A 23,283-nucleotide genomic window follows, 5' to 3' on the forward strand; every position below is an offset into this window, starting at 1 on the left:
TGGGGATGGGTTCGAACGCATGGCCTTGGACCCAGGGAGGAGGTAAACCTGGTCCGTCCAACCAAACCGTGGAAACAGGTTCATGACGTGAGGGCATGATTTATGCTAACGTAGACCGAGTGAGGAGAAGAAATAAGAAATTAAGCAGAGAGCTTGGTAAACGGCCCGTTGTGACCATGAAATAATTTACACGAGCTATGGAAGGAATTATTTCAATGGCAGATAGTCAAATCCTGCAGCCTTTCTAAAAATAACAGCACTGGTGTGGCTTTGAATTCGCTGGCACTGAGGAGATAGATAGATCTCCTTCTTCAAATGTGTGACCCGGCATTATCTCATGGCAACAAGATAGAGGAAGTGTCTAAGTAGCCGAAGCATAGAGGTCCACACCAGAGGTTGGGACATGGATCCACTGGTAAATTGAGAGCTTCTTCTGGCTCAGCTCCTTCTACACCATGACAGATTGCTGCAGAGACCCCAAGATACCTGAACTCCTCCACTTGGGGTCAGCTCCCACCCCCAATTTCCAGCTGAGGACCACTGCCTCGGATTCAGAGCTGACGATTCTTCATCCCAGGTATGAACCACTCCATCGAGGACTGCTCTGATGAAGCCAGCCGGACCACAACATCTGCATGAAAGGCAGAGATCCAATCCCGAGGCCATCGAACCGGCTGCACCGAGAACTTCTGTCCACGAAGGTTGTCTCTGATCAACACGACATTCGCTGCTTTGGGCTGCAGCACTGTGACAGTGTGGGAACAAGTTTGCAAACATTGCCCACACATGCTGTTCTGTGGGATTAAAGTCTAGATCCGGACATGAGTCAAACATTGTTTAGAAGGCCTCATTAGGTCTCTAAAAAATGCAAGTTTCCTAGAACGAGCACAAATAAAGGTGAGATTTTGACGCATTCAGATAGAAGCATAATTTAATGCAGGAGGACATACATGGCGATCCTGACATACACCCCAGGCTGCACGCTCAAAAAGCCTCCCGTTGTCTGCTTGAAGAGCACTGGCTCGAAAACTCATCCAGGGTTTTCAGACCGTCATCTTATGTATTCCAGCTGACAGGATGCTTTGAGGGTGAGTGGCGTGCCAGTGACGCCCTTGCGGCTGTCCCTCCTGGGACGCCGACATGTAACGCGGTGCGTAATGAGAGAAACGTCTGTGGTGGTGGTTATTTGAAGAGTTTGAACTTGCGCAGCAGCGGCTGGACCGTCTCTTTGGGGTACGGCTTCAGGGCCAGGCAGGTGGGGATGTTCTCCGGTTGCTCGATCCACAGCTTGTGGGCGATCCCGGCCTGCGTCAGGTTGTCTGACAGACCTGAGAGTGCCGCCTCGTCCGGAGCCTCGACAATGCAAAGACACAGGCAGGTTCATGAATTTGTGTTTGAGCGGCTCTGGAGACCCCGGGGTTCAGCCCGGTGGCCCATCTGGAAAGCATTTATACGAACTTTTCAAAATGCATGCAGTAGTGAGAGAGTTGAAAGTATAATTTATGTCCTGGGGGGTATATAGGCTGGTTAAATGCAAAATAACACAGACATTGTCCCTAGATCACAACTCCAGTTAATAGTTATAGTCTAAATTCAAAGGCCAAACTCCATTACAAAAAAAAACAAAAATTTTAGTATTTTGTATTTTCTCAGCAGAATTATTCTCGTTCATGAAAACATACACGACTTATGTAAAGAAATCAATGTCGCCGTGTCTTCGAGATCGAGCATTAATTTTAGCTTTTCATGTTACAGATTAGTGTTTGCCACTAGTTTTAGCTTTTATATCAAGTCACTGTTTTGTGAAAATGCCGATTTCCATGAAACACGATGTCATAAAATGTACAAGGACAATCGAGCCTGACAACCGCTGATTTTTCTTAAAATCCCTCGACACGCTGAAATGATCCGATATTTCAACGTAGTTCTGCGCGTCTTACCCCCAACACCACTTTGTGCATGGCGTCCAGCTCGGCCAGGTAGCGCTGCGTGTCCGCGTCCCCGTAGTAGAGGTGGACGGCGGCGGTGGCGGCGTGACACGCCTGGGTTATCACGGCGCCCAGGGGCCACGACAGTGCTTGGACCAGATCCGAGCGGACCACCACATACTGGACCAGCCGGCCTGGAGAGCCGGCCCCCGTAGCAGCCATATTTGTTTAACACATGCGGCGAACCGGAAATGATTTGCGCTGTTTATCTTCCGGGTCAAGGTAGTCATTATACGTCCACGGGATTCTACCGCCCTCTAGTGGCCTATCTTGGTAATGCACGCCGAATCACTGCTGACAGGCCAGGAGGAGGAAGACTTATATCCATTCCAGGGAATCTCAATTCTGGATAGAAGATGCAGCAACTCCTTTATCAGGAAATGTTTTACATAAAACTTATTCCCTGGATGTCAAAAGAAAAATGATATTTTAAATAAATTTGATAAGGAATCGATTGCCAGGCTGCGAACTATGTACCTGACTACCCATACCCCCCTCAGGCAAAAGAGACACACTTCAAAATTATGAATGACATCTACCCATCTAAGGAATTATTGAGGGTACACTTTAATATTGACGATTTTTCTCATGTGAAAAAGTACAGGGCTTTTGGGCTAAAACTCAAAAATGAGTGAAAGACAATTTTCCATCGTCACCAGTTTCCTTCTCAAGAGATGACATTACTTTTGGTTTACTTTTAAGCAACAAAAGAGATGAACTATGTGTCAATGTTATTTCAGGCCTGGCCAAGTTCTTCATTCACAAAAACAGAAGGCAAAAGTGCTCCCCCAATTTTACGTTCTTTATAAACGATTTTGAATTATATAAAAAATACTTAAAACTGATGGAAAAATCCAAAAGCCAAAAAATATACAGTTTGATGTCTGAGACTTCTTGTGAACCACCAAGTTAAATATATGTTATATTCCCCTTGCAAGTTTTCATTTTTTTGATTTATTTATTCATTTATTTATTTATTTATCTATTAACTGTTAACTTCTGATTACATACGGAGCGAATGTCCCGATGTCCTTTGCTCCCTCATCCCTGGTTGTTTCATTGACATTCAATTCAACTCGCCATGTTTATTTGTACACATGTATATTTGTTTATACTGTTTATGTTCAATAAAGAAAAAGAAGAAAGAAAAAAGATTTATATCTATTCAATTCTTTACACGGAACTTTGATCTCACGCGAATAAAAAGTAATTTATTTGAAATAACGGCTTTACCCGTGCTGTATGCTGTAGAACAGAGGTTTAGTGACATAATTTTTATAAGTAGTCCGAAATCTTTATAAAAGGTTTAATGGGGCACAGATAAAACCCTTCACTTGGTACTTTAACACCCCTGTTATAAAAACAGTTTTCTTTTCTTTAAATGGTTGGTGCTCCCATCATCAATTTTGATCTTTGTCTTTTACTCAACATTATTTCCTGCAAATTCTCAGGAGTTCTGAAGCATATTAAGGCAAAATTATTATTCATAATAGCATTAATGATAATAATAACATTCATCATTAAAGCAATAATAATAGTAAAACAATTATTCTCCAATTTTACATCAGTATTCTGCTTGTTTTCATTCTTCCTCTTCTTTTCTTTGCCACAGTGAATCACCTCCCTTCATCAAACCACATCCTCTTCTCTCCCAATTAAATAAACAAATGAAGAACACTTAAATTAAATAAACTAAGGATAAAGTAAATCATTATAAGCAGAACTCCCTATACTAAAGAACTACATATACCAGATTTTTTTCAGAAATTCCCTGTCCTTGAAATGTTCTTGTGCAAATAATATAAAATAAAATCGTGCATCCCACAATACCAGCAATATCTCTACGTGAATATATGGATGTATATATGCTTATGTATACATATACAGAAAGCACATATTCACAAACAATAAAAACAATCGGAAATAAAAAGAAACTCAACACCCATAAATGTCACAATAATCATTTATTAAGCATACACATTATAATATAAATATAAAATGCTATTTTTGTTTTTAAAATTGGTGAGACATCATTATATCTGTGTTGAGACAGACGACCATACAAACAGGTTCTTTTTTTTATTTTTATTACCAGTATTGTTATTATTATCTTTTTTTTTTATCTCTTTTTAATATTCTACCAAAATCTGCTGGGACTTCTACGCGGCTGGAAACGGACGAAAGAAAAACAAACAGTAATAAAAGAAGAAGATGAAGAGGGACAGTCGTGTTCTGGAGGTCCGTGGAGCGCCACAGGCGGAGACCCCTGGGAGGGCCGGCCGGCCCCCCGGCTGGGGCATGGAGTCTCAGGCCCCACGCAAACACAGCACGACCACCTTCTGAGAATTTCTGGATATATATTTCTGACTAGAGTCCAACGATGGGGAGTAGCAGCATGATCACGCACCACCTGTGTCTTCTTCGCCTCCGACCCACAAAAAATGAACTCCGAGTAAAGAACGAGAAAAGACCCCTGACCCCCCCGCCCTCAAAGAAAACCCCCCAAAACATCAAATATACTGATGGTCGTTGTCGCACAGGCGCAGTTGGACGCGGATCAGGAGGCTCGCTGGCGCCCCCGGTGGCCACAGGAGGGACATCACCTCAGGGAACTGATCTGGAAATTACCTGAATATCAATTTGTAGATTTATAAAAACAACCAAGTGAGCAGGACATGAGTAGAAGTAAAGTGGAAATATAAACAATAAGGATTTTTAAATTGTGGAAGTAAAAACTTCTTTACGAGATCTTTCTCTCAACAAATCATAAATCTGTAGAATATCAGGAATGAGTGAATGAACGGGTGAAATCAAAGTGATGTGGAGGCAAACCCGAACCGGTTCTCCGATGATCTTTTGTTTTCGGTTTTCAGCCTCCGGAGACGTCGAGCTGCGCCTGCAGACCAAACTGAGAGACCCGTCTGCAAACCCGCTGTCCAATCAGATGATGTCTGATGCTCTGGACCGGGGTTCCAACTCCCTCCCTCCTCAGTCGACGCTCGGATACACAGAATCTTCACTTTTCGCTCATTAATTGATTCACGACACCACTTATCCTGCATTTAGGTTCAGGTGGCCGGAGCCTATCCCGGCCGTGATTGGTCGAGGAGTTCACTCTGCCAATCAAGGGGTCCCATAGAGAGACGTCCAACCATTCACCCGTCTGGACAACATAGGGTCTCCAGAGAACCTCCTGCAGGTGTTTAGACTGTGGGAGGAACCCGGAGAACCCTGAGGAGAACATGGAGATTCCACACAGACCTCATGAGGGAATCGAACCGCGGACCAGGTCGCAGTGAGGGGTTTTGATCATCTCATCGTCACATGGATTCATTGCATCCATCTGTTCCTTCTAAAGTGGAGACATGGGGTTGATCCTCCTTCGTCTCCGTTCCGCTATCCATTCATTCATCCATTCAGTCGACTGAATCTCCGGCGATCGGGAGCCCGAATCTCTCAGTGACAATAAATAACAAAGAACATTTTTGTTTCCCTATTTTTTTTTCAATTTTTTTAAGTTTTTTTTTTTTTTGTATTTTTTTATTTGAAGTTTGGCTGACATGCTGAATCTTGGTATTTCTGCAGGTTTGGTGGTCGATCAAAAGGAAAAGTACTGAGCGAACCACTCCTGGCGCTGGGCGTCCGGGGAGTCGATGGTGGCGTCCTTGGCCTCAGGAGGGCTGCGAGGGAAACACCGCGTTAATTCACCACTTCCTGCCAGGTGGTTTGTTCAAATACAGATCCCTCAGTGGATGTTTCCCTTTTATAATGGATTATTTAAGTTTTTTTTTTTTTCATAAATACAAGGACTCAAATAGACATTGACTATTTTGCTTAAAAAAGTAACCTCCGATCCAACGTCTTTTTTTCACCTCAAAATGTTTTGTTGTATGCAGAAATGCCATTTTGTTTTCTCTGCAGTTGATCTTTGATTTAAAAAATGCACATAATTTGTTTATACATAGCATAAAGGCAAAAAAAAAAATTATGTATTATGTGTTAATTCACTTTAAATTTCAAAAGGGTCGTGTGGCTCCCGGTGTTTTCTTTACTGTGAGCAAACGCCGTCAAATATCTCTGAGTGGTAAAGCTTGGCGAACCCAGTCCTGGGCCAATGTCGCGGCGTCAGGCTGGTTCCAGCCACGGGGAGGCGCCAGAGCCCAGCGTGGCCAGCGCTCGCCGTTTGACTGGAAACCCAAGGAAGAAAACCAGGCTCTTTGTCTCCTAACCATCAAACTAGCCTCTGCTCTCTTTGAGCTATTTTATGGAAATATCAGAAGACCTACTGGGACAAGACATAGCTGGATGGGAGAGGAACATCTAGTGTGCATGACCGGCTCCCTGAAGACCCCGCAGGTTGCAATTCAGGGTCTCCAAAGAACCTCCCCCCTGGGAATCGAACTCACGACCTTCAGACTGGCGGCTAGTTATCCAAGCTAATGCGACCCAGAAGTAAGAGAACATCTAAAAAGGATGAGGAATAATAACTTCTTCCGGGCGTATAGACCCCAGACACTGGGCTGTGAAGATCCTTCAGGTCCTTCGGGACCTTCCTTCTGGCGTTTTAGCTCTAGGCAGCCGTCTGCAAACCCAGCATCATCTCCATTTTCAAAAAGAAAAGTTGCGGACACAGGAACACAAACACACAACGGCCCGAAGCTCGGAGCCGGGAGAACACGGTGAAGATGGAGGATGAGGATGAAGAACCATGACACCAGACGATGGCACCTTTTTATAACTTCCCGCGGGATTCGAACCCACGACATGAAAAGGAGGGCATGCAGACTTTAAACATGGGGAACAAAAAAAAAAACGAAATAAAAAGGTGCTCCACTCGCATTCCGACAGCCCTCAGGGCTTCAGCTGGAATCCTGAGGACCACATCTGAGGACCACGCCTGAGTGAAGCCTCCCCCCGTCGTCCTGCTGACTGGCTGCTCTCCTACGTTCAGGAGGATTCATGTCCTCACCAGGAGACACTGAGATGTTATGAATGGGTTATTAGCACGTGCGGTGTTATAAGTGGCGCTAAAAGCTTGAAGGACGTACGTAGATGGCAGAGCCCTTGAAGTCCCGAGCAAGAGGAGTTAGCTGGCTACCTTTTCCTGCCGCCGCGGTAGCATCCTTACATCTCCCCCAGAGTCCTTGGCACCTCATCCGCTATGGCCATGATTACTTTTATGAAGCTATTCTTGAATCACGTCGCCTATTAGCATGTAGCTGTTAGCGCTGCCGGCATTAGCAGACTTCTACCGGTAACCTTCATTCTCTGAAGGCCGCCCATGACAACCGTGTCGGGATACAATGCCACACAGATAAAATACGGCTAAACTAATGCCGCTTTTGCATTAGTCTGAATCGGATTTGAAACGTTTTGCAAAGGTTCTTCTGGAGAACCATCTCCATCGAACGCCAACAGGCCAGAGGAGGTGGATATTGCTGGTCTCCCACGGGAGAGCGATCGCGATAGCGCCTACACACAGCTGGCTGTGTAACTTGTTCCCACGAAATAGGTGCTTTGGTGCAGCGTTCAGGACCTCAAGGGCTCAGGGTCGGACCGCCCGCCGCATGGAGAGGCAGAATTGCTTGGGACGGACGCACGGCGGTCGTTAGCACCCCTGTGTTAGCGCCTGCTAACCCGGTGGCGGTCAGTGGTTGGATGGCGGATGCATGGACGGAGCGGCCTCTGAGCCTCCGGGGGGCGGAGAAGGTCTCACCTCATGAACTTCTTGGGTTCGGTGGGAGGGGTCGGCGGGGGAAGAGGTTTGGCAGGGTGGAGCTCGAGGTGGCGGAGGGGGGAGTTGGGGATGGGCTCGAGGCGGCCGGGCTGGGCCGGCGGCGGCGGCGGTGGCGGCGGCGGCTGTGGGAGCTGCCCACTTCCTGTACCTGCCACGGCCGTGCCCGCAGCCTCCGAGGCCCTGAGATTGGGGGAGCTGCTGAACCGGCTCGCCGCTGATTTCTCATTCTTTCTCTTTTGCTACACAGAAAACAAACAAGAAAAAAAAGGAAAAAAAAAGAGGGGGGAGGGGAGGGAGGGAAGAGGGAGGAGGGAAGGGGGGCGTGAAGAGGAGAAAAGACGGGAGTGTTAAGGTGAAAACGATAACTAAAAACCATAAGATGGAATGGAGGGGAAGGAGAAGAGAGAGAGAATGTAGAAGTAAAGAAAAAGGAGAGACAGAGAGAGAGGGAGAGAGAGGAGAGGAGGTGTCTCACACTGATAAAATGGCGTGGAAAGCAGAGAAGAGCTGGAGGAGTCTTGGTGAACACATGATGGACAATGGTGGATGGCAGGTGCTGCATGCACACACACACAGACACACACACACACACACACACAAACACACACATATGTGATGTGATGAGGGGAGGATGCCAACGCTGGAAGTTATAAGTCCCTGAACACGGCGGTGACCACAGGGACATGTCGACCATGCAGTGGAGGTGGAGGAGGCGGCAGAGGAGGAGGTGGGGGTCCAACCTGGACAGGTGACCTCCGGAACACCTTACATGAATTATTTTGTTTAAATGTATCTTAAATCTGGAGATTGTTCGGTGTATTTTTAAAACCAGGTCTCTAAACACGACCCAAAGGTGGAAACAACTCTTTCTGTTCGCATTAGCATCAGCTAATTAGCATTAGCTAGTGCCTGAACGAAACATCAGTCAGATTTTTGGAATCTCTGGGAGAACATATCAACCTCTGCGGGTTCAAACTCTGGAAGTTTATATCCAGCTGAGCCTGCCACGTAGTGAGGATCGCCGTCAATGCTAAGCTAAGGGACCCCACCGCTACGTTTCCCAGGAAAGCAGGACATCCTACTGCTAACCCTGCTCAGGAGCAGGAGGTGGATGTGTGGGTGAGTGAAGGTTGTGTGAATCTTCTCCTTTCAGCTGCTCCATCAGCGACCAGAGCCAATCATCTACCTCCATCTCAACCTCTCCTCTCACACCTCCTACCTTTCTGTCCTCCTCTTCTCCATCCATAAACCTCCTCTCTGGTCTTTCTCTAGACCTCCTCCAACATCAGCATCCTTCTACCCAGATCTTCTCCATCCCTCTTCTGTCCATGTCCAAACCATCTCAGCCTGACTTTATCTCCAGAACATCTAACGTGTGCTGTCCCTCTGATGGTCTCCATCCTCTTCACTCCCAAAGAGAAACCTCCACACCTCCAACCCTCCCTCCTGTCTTCTCACCTGCGTCTCCTTCACATCAGTATACCTCTTGTAGAACATCCTCTAAACCTGCGGCAAGACTCGTATCTCCAGCAGGTGACAATCGTGGATACCACGACCCAACTCCTCCTGGAAGGCCCTGGTTGACGAGGAGCTCCTTTCTCATCCAACCTGCCTCTCTACTCTACCGGACACGTGAAGGCCGTGGCTCTCGGGCCATTTTCTGGTCGTCGGCGCCGGTGGATCTGCAGATCAATGGGCGCCGATGGCGGTGAGATGGGATGGAGCCTCGCCGCCACGGCGTGGAGTGCCGGCCTACCTTGATGAGCGGGTTGATGACTCCTACGTTGGGACTGGCGTTGAAGACCTTGTTGAAGTTGGTCTCCCTGTTGACCAGTTCCAGCTGGTAGAACTTCTTGTCATCCTGGTTGGAGGAGGAGGGTGGAGGAGTTAGAGGACAGGAAGGAGGAGAAAGTTCTTGCAGTCCGGTCCCGGTGATGCGCCGTCCCGACAAAACACGACTCGGGACCTGTCGCCCCGGTTACTGTTTTGTAACCAGGGCAATGGGTCTCAGATGAGTGTCTGCAGGGCTTCCGTCCGATCGGGGCGACTCTGGAACCTTCAGAACCAATCACACGGCGGGGGAACCCCACCTGTGGTGAGCGGAGGCAAGCTTTCGCACTTCCTGTCTGAGCGGCGGGGTTTCCTACCACCAGCTTCTTGACCAGCGACTCCCTCTCCGAGACCATGTCCTTCAGCTCGGCGATCACCTGCAAGTCCTCCGGCCGGCTCTCCCGGTTCCTAAACTTCTCCTCGGTGCCTTCAAGCCTGGGAGACAAGAGTAGACAAGGATGTAGACATATAAAGTATTCACCTTCTTATCCGCTCATCTGGAGTATTCAGTATCTCGTCTGGACATCCTGCATGGAAGGAATCCTTGAACATACTTAGAAAACAATATTCTCCAATTCTCAAGCCAATTTGAAGGCTTTTTAAGAGTCCTTGTGCCTCCGGCTGTGGCCACTAGGGCGTGCAGCAAGCCCTGAAAGAATGAGTGTGTGTGTGTGTGTGTGTGTGTGTGTGTCTGGAGGTAGCAAAGTTAAAGGAGGACAGGGCAATTGGGCGTCCTTCCTGTTTCATCAGGATGTGATCGATAAGGCTGCGGCCTCTTCCTGTCCTGCCATCTGTTCTCATAACACACACCATTAAGTGTGTTTGTGTGTGTGTGTGTGTGTGTGTGTGTGCACTCTGGCTCACAACTGATGAGGACTCTTAAAATGCGTGTAATGGGTTTTGCTTTGTTATTTTGCATCCGGTCTTTTGAAAAAAAAAAAAAAAGGAAAAAAAAAGAAGAAATGTAAATAAATAAATGAATAGATAAGCGACAGCTGCTCCCCATCCCAGCTTGCAGTGACATTTTCCTCAAATTTAAATCAAAAAATATTAAAAAACAATCAAGGCTGGCAGCGGCAATATTTTTTTTTTCAAATGTAACCTTTAAAAACAAAGGACCGTCGTCGTCTTGGTTACTTCAACCAGTGAGTACTGAGTACAGTGGTCCCTCAGGATAACAATTTAATTTGTTCCAGAAGTGGGATTGTGGTTTTTTTTCCATATATTAAATGAATATAACAAAAAAAAATTTACTCCAACCAACCCAAAAAATTCACAAAACAAGTATTAAAAACTATTAATATAGAAAAAACCCCAAAATAAGCTAAAAGTTATAAAATGATGCCACACAAGAGAAATACGCGTTTCTGTACAAACTACCTGGACCAAGCGGCCGAGGACGCTGGAAGACGCATGAACTGTATTCCAGCTGCGGGAGCTCACTCGGCACGTACCGTGCAAATTTAAAAAATTTGATTTTCTCGCTCTTGTATTTGTATCATGACATTTTTTTTGTATTTCAAGGATAAAATAAGCTCGAATCGTGCCTCGTATCTTAAAAAATGTATATATAAAGTGATAGGTATGTTAAGGGGCCACTGTGCTTGGAATTCTGGATACTTTTCTGCTGAGAATTTAAAGCAATTAAGTTTTTTCACATAAAATAAAAAGTTAATCTAGATTAATCAATTAGGTTAATAATCAGTTTAGTTTAAGTGATTTAGAGAATGGATGAATCTCTTTTTTTAGTCGATTTTTGCGTTATTCCTTCGCAGGTCTGCGATTATTGGGTTTTCAAATAACCCTGTCTTTGTTTTCAGATTCATTTTTTATCTATTTCACTTTTGAAAACATTTTTGCAGCAAACAGGAAGTAAACCTCCAGCCTGTTCCCAGACGTCCTTCTTCGGTTGTTGTTTTAACGCTGCTGCAGTTAATCAGTTAATCCTGAGCCTTATGCGGACAATTATCTGTCCTATGTTCACCATGAGACAATTAAAAGCCAATGTGCTGTTTTTCCGACGCTGGAAGTAAATGATTACAGCGTGCGTAGTACGACATTCATTTACAAATAATGCTTATCACAGGCTTATAAGGCCGGTTCTTGAGTCTGCGTATCATTGTCGAGCTCCTGAAGGAACTGGGGGGAGGAAAACACCGGCTGCTGCCATTCGAGTGAACTCAGCTACGACAAATGGCGTCTTCCCCGGCTGACTCCGCCCGCCCCGGCTCAGGGTCGTCCACGGAAACAAAGGCTTTATTTCTGCTTAATGTGACACGGGGGTCCCCGGCAGGACGGAGGCTAAGCCGGTTTACGCTCCACCACCTCGACCTGCGTGGGGTGGGTGGCCTCGGCCTGTTACTCGCGCTGCTTCATTCCTGAGCCGGATCTCAGCGGCTGCCCGACTGGGAGGGCAAAGCGGAAATTCATTCATTTGGTCAAAATCTCGAACGCTGGTCCTGCAGATAGGGACCGTCACAGGGCTGCATCGGAGGCAAACAACCGTTCACCCTCTCATTCACACGATGATTCAAGGAATCAAGGATTCTTCTTGTGGAACGACATCTGTTTCCTGAGAAGATATCGTGCATAAGATATGCACAATAGACCGCTGTTTCCAAGCACTGTGCCGTGGAAAAATGCACACTTTCACCTGATGGGTCAGAGAATTATTTATTCATCGCAAATCATGTGTCTCGGTAGGACTTTCTATGTGGGCAGCATGCAGTGACAGGCAGAACAATGAAATGCTCTTCCACTAGATGGCAACAGGTCATGAATGAACCTGTGGAGTGAGACGGCGGCAGTGGTACGCCATTAATAAATATTTCAAAAGAGTTCGTACTCAATGAGGACCCTCTGGTCCTGAAGAACATTCTGACCCAGATGAAGGCCCAACCATGAGTAGTTGTCAGAAGAAAGTAAAAAAAGGTGAGCTCAAGACAATATGACCTAAGTTATATTGTGTTTAGATTCACTTTTACCGGGGAACCCACCGAGCCGACTTGAAGAACGCGGTCCAAGCAAACTTAAACGCCACCTCTAAACTAAACATCCTTCACTTCAACACAAGAACATGGACTATTTTGTTCATGTGCGTAAACAGACTGAGAGACAGGCAGTGTTGTCTGTTGAGGAGAACCACCAGGACCAGTGAGAAAGCTCTGAAAGCTGGCTACAAAGTTGCTGAACTCTTCCACACACCGTGCCAGAGACATTAATACTGCCACCCTGCAAAACCATAGAAGAGGAAATGCTCGGCCCAAGCGCCGTTAAAAAATAGCAAAGACTACAGTGTTAATCTATTCCATTGAAAACGTTTGTGACATATTTGTTTGGTGGTGTCTGATGTCAAATATGTAACGTGGCTCAAAAAAGGTGGCGTAGATGGATAATGGAAAAAAAGAATATAACAAATCTTACAATGTACAAGAAATAATACAAAGTGAGCATTGATAGATAGCGTTGACGTGCTAGTTTGTACATTCAAGTCAAGTGTAGCAGGTGATGAAAAAGGTTGGATTGTGCAAAATGACATAAGGTACTTGGCTGTTTTTCGGAGACATCTAACCATTCACCCTCTGGACAAGCGCTTAGTTGGCAAAAATCTGGAATTCTCCTGAACTCATGTCGCTTTTAGCGTAAAATTATACAAACAATAAGAGGAGGTTCTTTGTCATCCAGGTCGGTCACAGTGAATTCTTCTCTAAGTGTTCTTGTCATTACAACTGGACTTGAATTTCTTCACTTGAAGACGTGTCACCCCTCATTCCAGAGGCTTCTTCAGTTCTGAAGACCTGTGGGGAGTTTCCACGGTTGTGGTAGTCTAGGTTATTGTGGCTTGTTATGCAAATGGGGAGTTGATGGGCAGAAACTAGTTCTAAGGGGGTTGATGTGCTAACAGGTCGTTGGGGACAAAGGAATAACTTTTGTGAATTACCTGGACTGGAATGTGAATAGGTGAAGCTAAACAAAGGAGTGAAACCTGTTGGATCACATGGACTGAAGCTTAGGTGGAAGTTACCAGGGCTGGTTCTGGTAGTGGAACTTTCCTGGTTGATTGGAGGGTGCAGAAGGTCCTGGTCCAAACGTGCATCCATCTTGATATTGATCCCAGTACATTTGTGAAAGGTTGTGTCTGAGGCCCCTTCTCTGCTTTTTTCTGTTTAGACAAAGATGGTTTCTCCGACTCAAACCATCTGGAAACTTCTAAAGAGTTGATCTGCCAATCAACTCTTCCTTTAACATAACAAGCCACCAAAACCTGGACCCGCCCAAAACCTGAGCAGTTCGATTGTGAAACTCCCCACAGGTCATTGGAAGTGAAGGCGCCTTAGGGATGAGGGCTGACACATCTTCAAGTGAGGAAATTCAAGTCCATCTGCCAAGACAAGAAGATTTTGGCAAGAAGACGCTAACAATGTCACCCTGTTAGCATCACAGTAACAAGAGGAAGTGATTGCCATCGTCTTGACGTTGCACCCTGCTAGTTAGCTTGGTGCTCAATGCTAGTCAACAGTATGACGTAGTTAGCTCCGTCAGTGAGTTGGTATACAGGCTGAGTGCCGGCAGCCGGCACACTCGCTGTCAGAACGGCCGCCCGCAGGAAAGCAAATGTCAGTGATCGTCTGCTCGCTCGTTAAATGGTCTTTAATCAGCCGGTCCCCGGAGCAAAGCCCAAGGGTATCGCTAATCAATATGCCGCGAGTACGAGCTTGTGTGTGTGTGTGTGTGTGTGTGTGTGAGAAAGATATTTCACACAGCAGCTCTGACTGACATGCAATGAAAACCCTTGAGCTGCTACTCACAGGTGCTGAGGTGCCATTGCAGGTAAGTTCTACTTCATTCATTCATTCATTCATTAAACTTCTGCACCGCTTACCAGGATTGCTACCGATCCGAGCTGTGATTGGGCGAGGGGCAGTTTCATCCTGGGCGAATCACAGGCAACATGTAAACATCCAACCATTCACCTTCTCATTCGCACATCTGGACAATGTAGGGTCTCCAGTAAACCTCCATCATGTGTTTTGACAGTAAGAACCCCACACAGGGAGAACATGGAGACTCCACACAGGACTGGAATCCAACCAGGGACCTTCTGGCTGGAAGGCAGAAGCTCAAACCACTGTGTTGCTTTGAGCTATACTTCAGGGTCCAATTCAGGGCCAATTGTGGTTCCGGACGGGAGAGAACTTTCTAGACCATGAAGGAAAGTGACTGAGGGTTCCAGAACGAGGAACAGAACCAGAAGCAGCAGCAGCAGTAGCAGCGACATCTCTAATGAGAGAAAATGTCATGGTTGAACGTGGAGGAGGAAAGCGGGAGGGGCTGGTGTCACTTTCCATTTTTGGCGGATTCAAGCAGTTGTTTTTTTTTGCTCCCAGAACTCGGCTTGTTTTCACATTTCTTCCCTGAGGCGAGGAAAGGAAAAAGCCAGCCGTTTCTTTCTCGCTGACATTTGGAGTTAATTTGACTCCCTCGCTCTCTCAGGTCCAGGCAGCATCTCCCAGGGACCTGGTGGAGGAAGGAAGGGGGAGATCTTATGTCAAAACAAACCTTTCAGAGGAACGGTTGGAACCATGTTGAGTTCTGTGGTTCTTCATCTGACCACGACTTCCAGCTCTCACTCAATGATCTCACAGGAAGCAGCCGACACCTCCGAATCTGAGGACACGATCCTCAACTGGGAGGAGATCCTGCCCAAAGTGGAGTAGTCCGTCTCTTATTCACGATCAACAGGTGGATGGGTGTAGTATCTTCGTGGTGAAGAAGGAAACGAGAAGCTCTGGACTTACCAATGGATCTACATTCCACCCTCACCTCTGGCTCACCTCTGGTCAGGAGCAGTGGGTGGTGACCCAAGGAAGGAGATCAACTGACATGAGTGTCCTTTCCCTTAGATAGGGTGAGGCGCTCCATCATCCAGGAGGAGCACAGAGTAGAGCCGCGGCTCCTCAGCATCCAGAGGAGCCAGATGAGGGGGTTCCATCTGGTCAGAACACCTCCCTGGCGAGGTGGTGTGGGTACGTCCCACCAAGGAGGAGGCCCCTGGATGTATTGGAGGGTTTCTCTGCTTTGTTTGGTGGCCCAGAGACACAGGATAAGAGGCAGAAGACGGATGGATGGATGGATGGATGGATGGATGGACCGCAAACCCCGAGATGAGTCTCGGTATGCTTCCATCTGATCCAAGTCTTAGTGTGACGGTTCTGATCCAAGTCCGAGTGTGATGGTGGAAGTCCCATAGGGCTAAATGAGCCACATTCTCAAGGAGACCAGAGCCTGAACACGGCCTCAAACTGATTTGAAGAGAGAAGAAGATCATCCCTAGGTTGGGAGGCATGGGCTTCACGAAACCAAAAAACATAAAACATCAACGCGGTTCCCCTCCAGACCAGAGAGGAAGGAGACCATCAGCAAGTGTTTCATTTGTAATAAAAAACATCCATCTGATGCAGACATTGGAGAAATGATCAGCGGAAAACAGCAGAAGAAGAAAAAAGAAGGTCCGACGGCAGTAAAAGTGTTGACGGTGTATGTTGTGCGTTGGCAGCAGCCCGTAAACTCCACCAGATTTACATTCCATTAAAGGGCTCCAAAGGCAGGGCTGCTATCAGCATGAGCCAGAGATGGCGGCGGCGTGCGGAGGAGTGGCTGATTTGTGTGGCGCTTCATTTTTCTAAGAGACTCTAACTTTAATACCATCCCAATTCTGAGCACCGGCTGCTGGAGAATGCACAAGTGGGTGCTAAGGGGCTCCCCCTAAGCAGGCGCTACCATTGCTACGGTTACCAGTGGTTCAGTGGGCTCAGGTCTTCACCGCATTGAAGCGCTGTGGGTTCAGGGGGTCTTGGCAGGGGAATTGCCCAGCATCTGCGGACCAATGTGTAGAACCTGATAGAAGGTCATATAAAGATGAAGTGAGGCCGCAGCTGCTCCCGATGGTCTGGTTGGCGTCTTGCATGGCAGCTCTTCCCCCAGTGGCATGAGAGAGTGTGTGAATGGGTGAGCTATTTCAATCCAGCCATTTGGAACCACAGGGTGTGAAAGCGCAGTGTAAGGTGACCATGTGAGGGGATACAAGTTGTGCATCTTGCCAGCCTAACGACCAAAACAAACACCAACTGGAAGCTGAGACTCCAACTGACTCGCTGACAAGACCCCTAACATGTTGTTCAAATGACGGAGAGCAGTTGCACCACTGGAAAGGGTCTAGAGGTGTGGGGACGGGATGGGGATGGTCATCACCACCTGTCCAATCAGCGGAGAAAGAAAGATGGATCTGAGCTTCTGGTAAATGGAGAAACGAAGATACTGAAACTAGTGCAGAAAATACTTTGCCTAGGGGTGCACTCGAGGCAGAGTACCTTCTGCACTAGTTTCTGTGCTGGGACAAGGGTGGAGAATACTGGAACTAGGGTTCAGAAAAGTCCCAATACTGTCTCTTCACTTTGAAAAGTATCACAGAAAGCAAACAAAACATCAAATACTTGACATGAGGAACCAGGAGAACCAGAGGAACTGGAGGTTGTGATACGTTTAGCCCAAACTTGCTGAAAAGTATCCTCACTCTTTCGAGATGGTCTTTGCCGGTGCACTTTGAAACAATTAAACCCGAGGGGCCGCAAAGATGGCCCCTGGGGCCAGGGTAGAGAGAGCTTCTGAAGAAGGTGCGTTTGAAGTACGGCGCTGTCGAGAATCCTCCAGCCCACTTGACCCCTCGGAGGAGGCCTTGTGGGGGAGAGCTTCGCCGGGCGCTTTCGGAAAGCTCGCACTCAGGCATCCCATTGCATTGGAACCTGCACAATCTCATCAGATCAGCTGGATATTTCCAATGCAGGCGGCCTTTCTCCACCAGCAGATGTTTGGAAGTCACTCCAGCGCCAAGCCCGGTGTTAGAGTCAGACCCCAGGTATGAGTTCAATTGACCGATTGACAAGATCTTGCAAAGGGTTTGGCTTTGCGTTCCGAATTTACCAGTAAATTTGCAGATATCAGCCATGGAGGTTGAGGGGGGACCACTCAAAGTTCATGCCGAAGAGGGCTTTCCTCTGCAGGGCGACTCCTGTCAGGGTGCAGTTCACCTTCTGGCCAAATGGGGGCACATTGCCTTCAGCTGAGTGGGAGGGAAAGGAGGTCAACACCGGAGTGGATGCTTGTTTGCTGCTGCCTCTGCTTCACAGACTAAAACAGGATTCCGGGACCTCGCTCATGTGGCCTTCTTCGCTTTTCATGATCTGATCCTGATAAACTTCTCCCTCTTAGAGGGTCAACTGGGGCGCCAGACTACGTCAGGAATCCGCCAGAGATCTGCTCTGCCTCTTTTTTTTCTTGAAGGAATGTCCACTTTTGGAGCTGCCGGTTCTGCTCGGATCACATTAGCCTTCAGACGAAGTGTCCAGCTTCAATTCTGTTCCAGAAGGTAGCCTCCTCCAGGGGACCTTCTGGTTTTGCATTCCCACAGGGAGTGAGGGACCACGGTTGGGTGATGTGGCCACTGAAGAAAAAGATGACGTGAACACCATGGAGGTGGAAGCCGCCACAGCGTTCATAGAATAATATCCATGAACTATCAGAAGGTCGGAGTGTTTTTATCGTCTCCTTGTGCAGAAGAACCCTGTTTGCTGTTAGCTCGCTACGCACTTATTCCGGTCCAAAATGTAGATGTCCCTCTGCAAGCCCTGGAAACCCCTCTGAGGTAGAGCAGGACCCCTTTATCAATCCATTTCTACTGCTTCTGTGCATTTTTTCCTAAGAAGACATCTGACCAGTGGCCAGGACTTGTTTTAAAAATGGCGCTGTGCAGTCCGCAAGACGTTTGTGGTAATGGGCGTGGCTTATGAGCTCCATCAATCACCTATGAGTTCCTATGGAACCTTGGAGTAGGAGCTCAGATGGTCCTAGGAGCTGAGATCTATGGCTCCTGGTTCCTCTGCTGCCCTGATGCACTCAGAAATGGCTTTGTCACTGAGAAGGTTCTAGGAGCTGCAGAGGGTTCCTACGGTAGGGAACAAGCTATTGTTCCTGTATGCTAGGGAGTCTCTAAAAGCATTAGTCCGTTCCATGTCAGTTCTGCTCCTCCTGCACTCTGTGGAGAGCTTTCCTGGAACATCACGCCACCGAGTTTCAGGCTGAAGGAAACATCCGAGCACACGGTGAAGATGTGAACCGGCGAAACGAACGACTTTAGCTTTAACGTCTTGTCATCAGATGAAGCGAAGAGCTGGGTGCCGCTGGACCATTGCTCATTAGACGGCTAGATGCGTAAATTGTACGAAACGCCAGCGAGCGGCTTCTTTGATCAGCCTCCGCACGAGGACCCTGCCCTTTCATCTCCGACCGACGGCCGGGAAGTTCGGACTAATATTTGACTCCCCTCGATTTCTGTCTCTGCGAATCGAGGTCGTTCAAATCTGCAGGCGTCTGCAGCCGACGGGATCCCGCCCCGAATCTTCGACACGCTAACCAAACCCCTGCGGTCCAGGAACACAATAAACCTCTGATCGCGAGGTGTTCTTTGAAGGTTCAAACGAGGTGAAAACTCATCCCTTCATCGGACAGAAGATACTTCTAACTATATTTTTCCTGCAGTACCTGGCGGACATTGTTTTTCCTGGTCGATCATTCTTGGTGATGTGAATGAGAGGGTGGATGGTCGTCCCCGGATGTGGTCCTGTTATTGTCCAGGGTGAACACTAGGAAAGGCTCCAAGCCGTGACCCTGACTGTGGGACAAGTGCTTCAGAGAATTAATGTTTAGCTCCTCTTCCTCACAGCCAGAAGGTCCCTGGTTGGATTCCTACAGGGTTCCTTCCCGCGTGAAGTCTCGATGTTCTCCTCGTGTCTGTGTGGGGTTCCTCGGGGTTCTCCGGGTTCCTCCCGCAGTCAAAACACATTCATCCGTTGATTCTTTTGCTATCTCTACTGAGCCCTGGACTGGTCCATCACAATAAACCAGCTGTCTTCTTCTCTGGCTGGACCGCAGGACAGCGCGATGAGATCAATGATCTGCAGCTCTAATTAGTCAACACACTTTTTTGGCACGGCAGCAAATGAAAATTAGGACATTTGCTAAATATAATGGGTGGTATTTTTTTTGTTTTCTTTCCAGCAGGTGTGTCCATGGCGACGGGGTTCGGGGGTGCGTCAGGCTGAGGTTATAAATAGGAGTGTGCGTGTGTGTGTGTGTGTGTGTGTGATGAACTATTTTTCCTCCCCACTAATTGTATGGCTGGCGTGGTTGTGGGCTGTGAGCAGCTGCGGCAGCAGCATGAAAGGCAGCATCCTGAGATCCCGAGACCAACGTGTCCCGGTTGTGTACCTGCACGGCGCTCCGCTGCCAGATAAACACTCCTCAGCATCGCAACCCTGCAGAAAGCACCACATTTCCCTGTGTGAAATCGCAGATTAAGATGACGGAGGTTGGTGTGCGGGAGGCGTGTAATGTGCTCTTAGAGAGCGCGCGCAGGCCGTGTTAGTTTACGTAACAGCGTTTCCGTGAAAGATTAATGGAGGGGGGAGGGGGTCAGAGGACAAACTCCAGGTTTCTCCTACGCGATCTGTTCTGAGGTCTGAAGCTGCCAGCCCCCTCCTCCTCCACCACCTCCGTCTGCTCCACCACACAAACACAAAACACAAGTAGAAGCCGGATTTTTTTTCTCAAGTTCCTTGATGCGACAAAAAGCAAATTATTCATTCGTTCATCATCTGTATGGCTTACGTCGCCACAAATGGAGACATGCAACCATTCCCCCTCTCATTCACAGGCTCAACCAGCTGAGCCGCAGCCCACTACCGTATTTTTCTCACTTCAAGGTGTACTTAAAATCTTTACATTTTCTCAAAAATCATCCGTGCATCTTTTGTATGAATTCTTGTGTTTTGCTTGAACTGTGCTCAAAAATCTGTCCGAATGTGTTATTGCGACTTTGGTAAGCGACCAAGCCACTCCACTTGATTGATTGTTGGAGCGTTCCCACCTGACACGGGGACGTTGTATTAAAGTGGGTCCTTGGTTGAATACGGGTTGCAACGTCAGACAACGTTAGATAACTAATTATGTAGCGCTGGAATACAACGTTGTTCCATCCTCACACTAACTTCAAGTGTCCTCTATCGCTGGCAACCAATCAGAGAACAGTACGTAGTACGCTTACCTTTGCCACTTTTTATAATAGCAGTATGTACTGTGCTTCAACAGAATATTACCGAGGACCTCCGAAAATGGCGGCTGCTAAGAGACATGCTTACGAAGCAGAATTCAGACTCAAGGCTATCAGTCATGCAGTAGATGATGGAAATAGAGCAGCTGCGAAAGAAATCAACATTAATGAATCAAAGGTACGGAAGTGGAGAAAGCAAGCAAATGAACTGCGCTAAGTAAAGAAGACCAAACAGAGTTTCAGAGGGAACAAAGTGAGACGGCCATAGTTAGATTTGATGAATTTGTGGAAGACAAACGTTTTACGAACGTGAGCGTATTCTTCTGTATTTGTTACAATTGAACAGTATTGATAGAAATTGTGAATTAGATTAACACATTTTGACTAAACTGACTGTTTTGTTTGTCTGTTTTATCATGCGCCTTCCGGTCTGCAAAATATGGTAGTTCCACTGGTTGTCCACTCGGGGGCCAGAACTCGATCGAGCCCGAATGTGTATTTCTCACTTGGTGGCGTTAACTTGCTGCATCAAAACAAGATTTGGAATCTTAGCTTTTCTTTCAACATGGCACCACCTCCCCAGGTGCGTTAGCTTCTGCTCCCCCCGTTTCACACCTCCAGCCTCAGGTGCCTTCATACAGGTGGTGGAGCCTCTCCTGAGACCAAAATCCTCCAGCTCTTCTTGTGTCTGAACAACAAACTGAGCGTGTGTGTGTGTGTGTGTGTGTGTGTGTGGACCTACAGGATCTGCAGGGCGGAGATCTTGTCCTTCAGCACCTCCTGGGCTTTGTTGAAGTCAGACAGCATGTTCTGCGTCTCACGGCTGTGAGCGGCGCTCAGCTCCGTCAGCTCCCGCTCGTGCCTCTTCACCAGCTCCTGCTCGTGGGCCCTGGGGGGAGAAGATCCACACCAGAAGGGGGCAGCACTTCGTCAGAAGGAATCCTTTAACAGCAGATACTTAAGAAACAAAAACCAAGGGCTCTGAAGCTCCCTCTGACCTGCCAAAATGTAAAAGACGACAACATGTCATATTTGTTTGTCACCGTGAGGTGTGAAGGACGGGGTGAATGGCTGAGTTTCTCTATGTGGTGTGAGTGAGAGGGTGACTGGCTGAATTTCTCCATATGAAAAATGAATTAGAGGGTAAAAGGTTTTACGTCTCGAAATGGCGTGTGAATGAGAAGGTGAATGGTTATGTCGTGAAATAGTGTGAATGAGGGGGTGAATAGCTGAATTTCTCCATATAAGGCGTGAATGAGAGGGTGAATGTTGCATGTATATCCCCATATGAGATGTGAATGGCTGAATTTCTCTATATGAGATATGAATGACAGGGTGAATGATTGCATATCTATATGAGGTGTGAATGGTTGAATCACTCTTTAAGATGTGTTAATGACAGGGTTAACGGAAGTATGTCTCTATATGTGTGAATGAGAGGGTGAATGGCGGTATCTTTATCCGGCCCTCAGACCAACTTGTGACGGGCCTCGGGCGAGCCCCACCATAACCCCATGAATGAATGAATGAGTGAATGACTGGGGTCCTTGACCTTCTGGCCCGAGGTTACTGGTGTTTAAATGCCCGTTGAGACGCAGGTTTAGGGACACAGTGGGTTCAAACCTGCCTCTGAAGCTGAAGGGCAGGCGGAGGTGATTCCCTCTAAACTAAACCAAAACGTGGACCCCTCAGATCCTCCCCGCTCTTCACGCCTCGGGAAGATCACCAACGTTAATTCATCACTTTCCCGAAAAGTGGCTGAGGAGAACAAGTTCGCAGCCGACGCACCTGAAGGAACGGAGGTTCCATCATCGGGTAATGAATGCCTTCGTCAGACGTTGGGGGGAGGAAGACGAGGACGAGGGGATGGGCTGATAAAGGATGGCGATAATAAAAAGAGGGGTGGGAAATGCAATGAGAGGACAGGGGGAAGTGTGTGTATGTGTTTGTGTTCTTCCTCCACTCCCTTTTTCTCTCAGCTCCCCCTTCATTTATTTACCAGTCTATTTTTATCCTGCCACCAGGATTCAGACGAGGGGTAACATCACACGGACTGGAACTGCAGCCAAGAATTTTTACCTTCCTGTTCATTTTCATGTGTTCATCTGTGTGCGTGTGTGTGTGTGATTGTGTGTTGGAGGAGGGGCACTTTGAAACCACGCCCTGTTCAGGTCGACTGCTCCTCCTCTGAGAAAGGTACACTGTATCTGGGAGAAGATCGATGGCCCCTCCATATCCACCGGTTAGGAGGAAACAAAGGGCACCGTCTGGACTTCACACTAATTCGTCTCTGGGTTCAATCAGACGGCGCATGCACAGGTATTTCTAGCATTTGAAAGTCATTTCTTGCTGCGCTCTGGTCGAAATCACCACCATCCTTCCCTTTGGAAGATTAGCTTCTGGTTCCCAAGCCTTTTTGCAAACAAACACCAGATGATCTGTCATATGTGAGCTGAAGCTGAGGCACGACCATATCGAATGGACATTAAAAATGGGAGGTTTTCTAATGGGAGTACTATGCGGGAATCCGCAAATGAAGGTGAAAATGAAAAAGGAGAAGGAAG

General features: G+C 47.4%; 2 protein-coding genes across 5 annotated transcripts in view; both read right to left on the reverse strand.

Annotated features, from left to right (window-relative positions):
* Nucleotides 1–923: 923 nt before the first annotated feature.
* ptrhd1 (peptidyl-tRNA hydrolase domain containing 1) lies at nucleotides 924–2,164 on the reverse strand. Its single transcript, XM_086167300.1, has 2 exons — nucleotides 1,941–2,164; nucleotides 924–1,353 (listed from the first exon to the last, which is right to left on the reverse strand). Exons 1-2 carry the CDS (start codon nucleotides 2,148–2,150, stop codon nucleotides 1,183–1,185), a joined length of 381 nt encoding a protein of 126 aa, XP_086023426.1. The 5' UTR covers nucleotides 2,151–2,164; the 3' UTR covers nucleotides 924–1,182.
* A 1,769-nt stretch (nucleotides 2,165–3,933) lies between these two features.
* Nucleotides 3,934–23,283, reverse strand: part of fam184ab (family with sequence similarity 184 member Ab) — a 102,378-nt gene continuing 83,028 nt past the window's right edge. The window contains exons 19-23 of one of the 4 annotated variants that reach the window (XM_086167373.1): nucleotides 21,462–21,608; nucleotides 9,873–9,990; nucleotides 9,482–9,586; nucleotides 7,874–7,964; nucleotides 3,934–5,668 (exon numbers count right to left, since the gene is read on the reverse strand). In XM_086167373.1, coding sequence (XP_086023499.1) covers nucleotides 5,529–5,668; nucleotides 7,874–7,964; nucleotides 9,482–9,586; nucleotides 9,873–9,990; nucleotides 21,462–21,608 — 601 coding nt within the window. In that variant the 3' untranslated portion in view covers nucleotides 3,934–5,528. The other 3 variants (XM_086167372.1, XM_086167374.1, XM_086167375.1) reach the window with 3 other exon arrangements.

The sequence above is a fragment of the Fistularia commersonii genome, chromosome 20, assembly GCF_037954325.1.
Source record: "Fistularia commersonii isolate RoL2024-O1a breed Wild chromosome 20, RoL_Fcom_v1.0, whole genome shotgun sequence".
NCBI classification, from domain to species: Eukaryota; Metazoa; Chordata; class Actinopteri; order Syngnathiformes; family Fistulariidae; genus Fistularia; species Fistularia commersonii.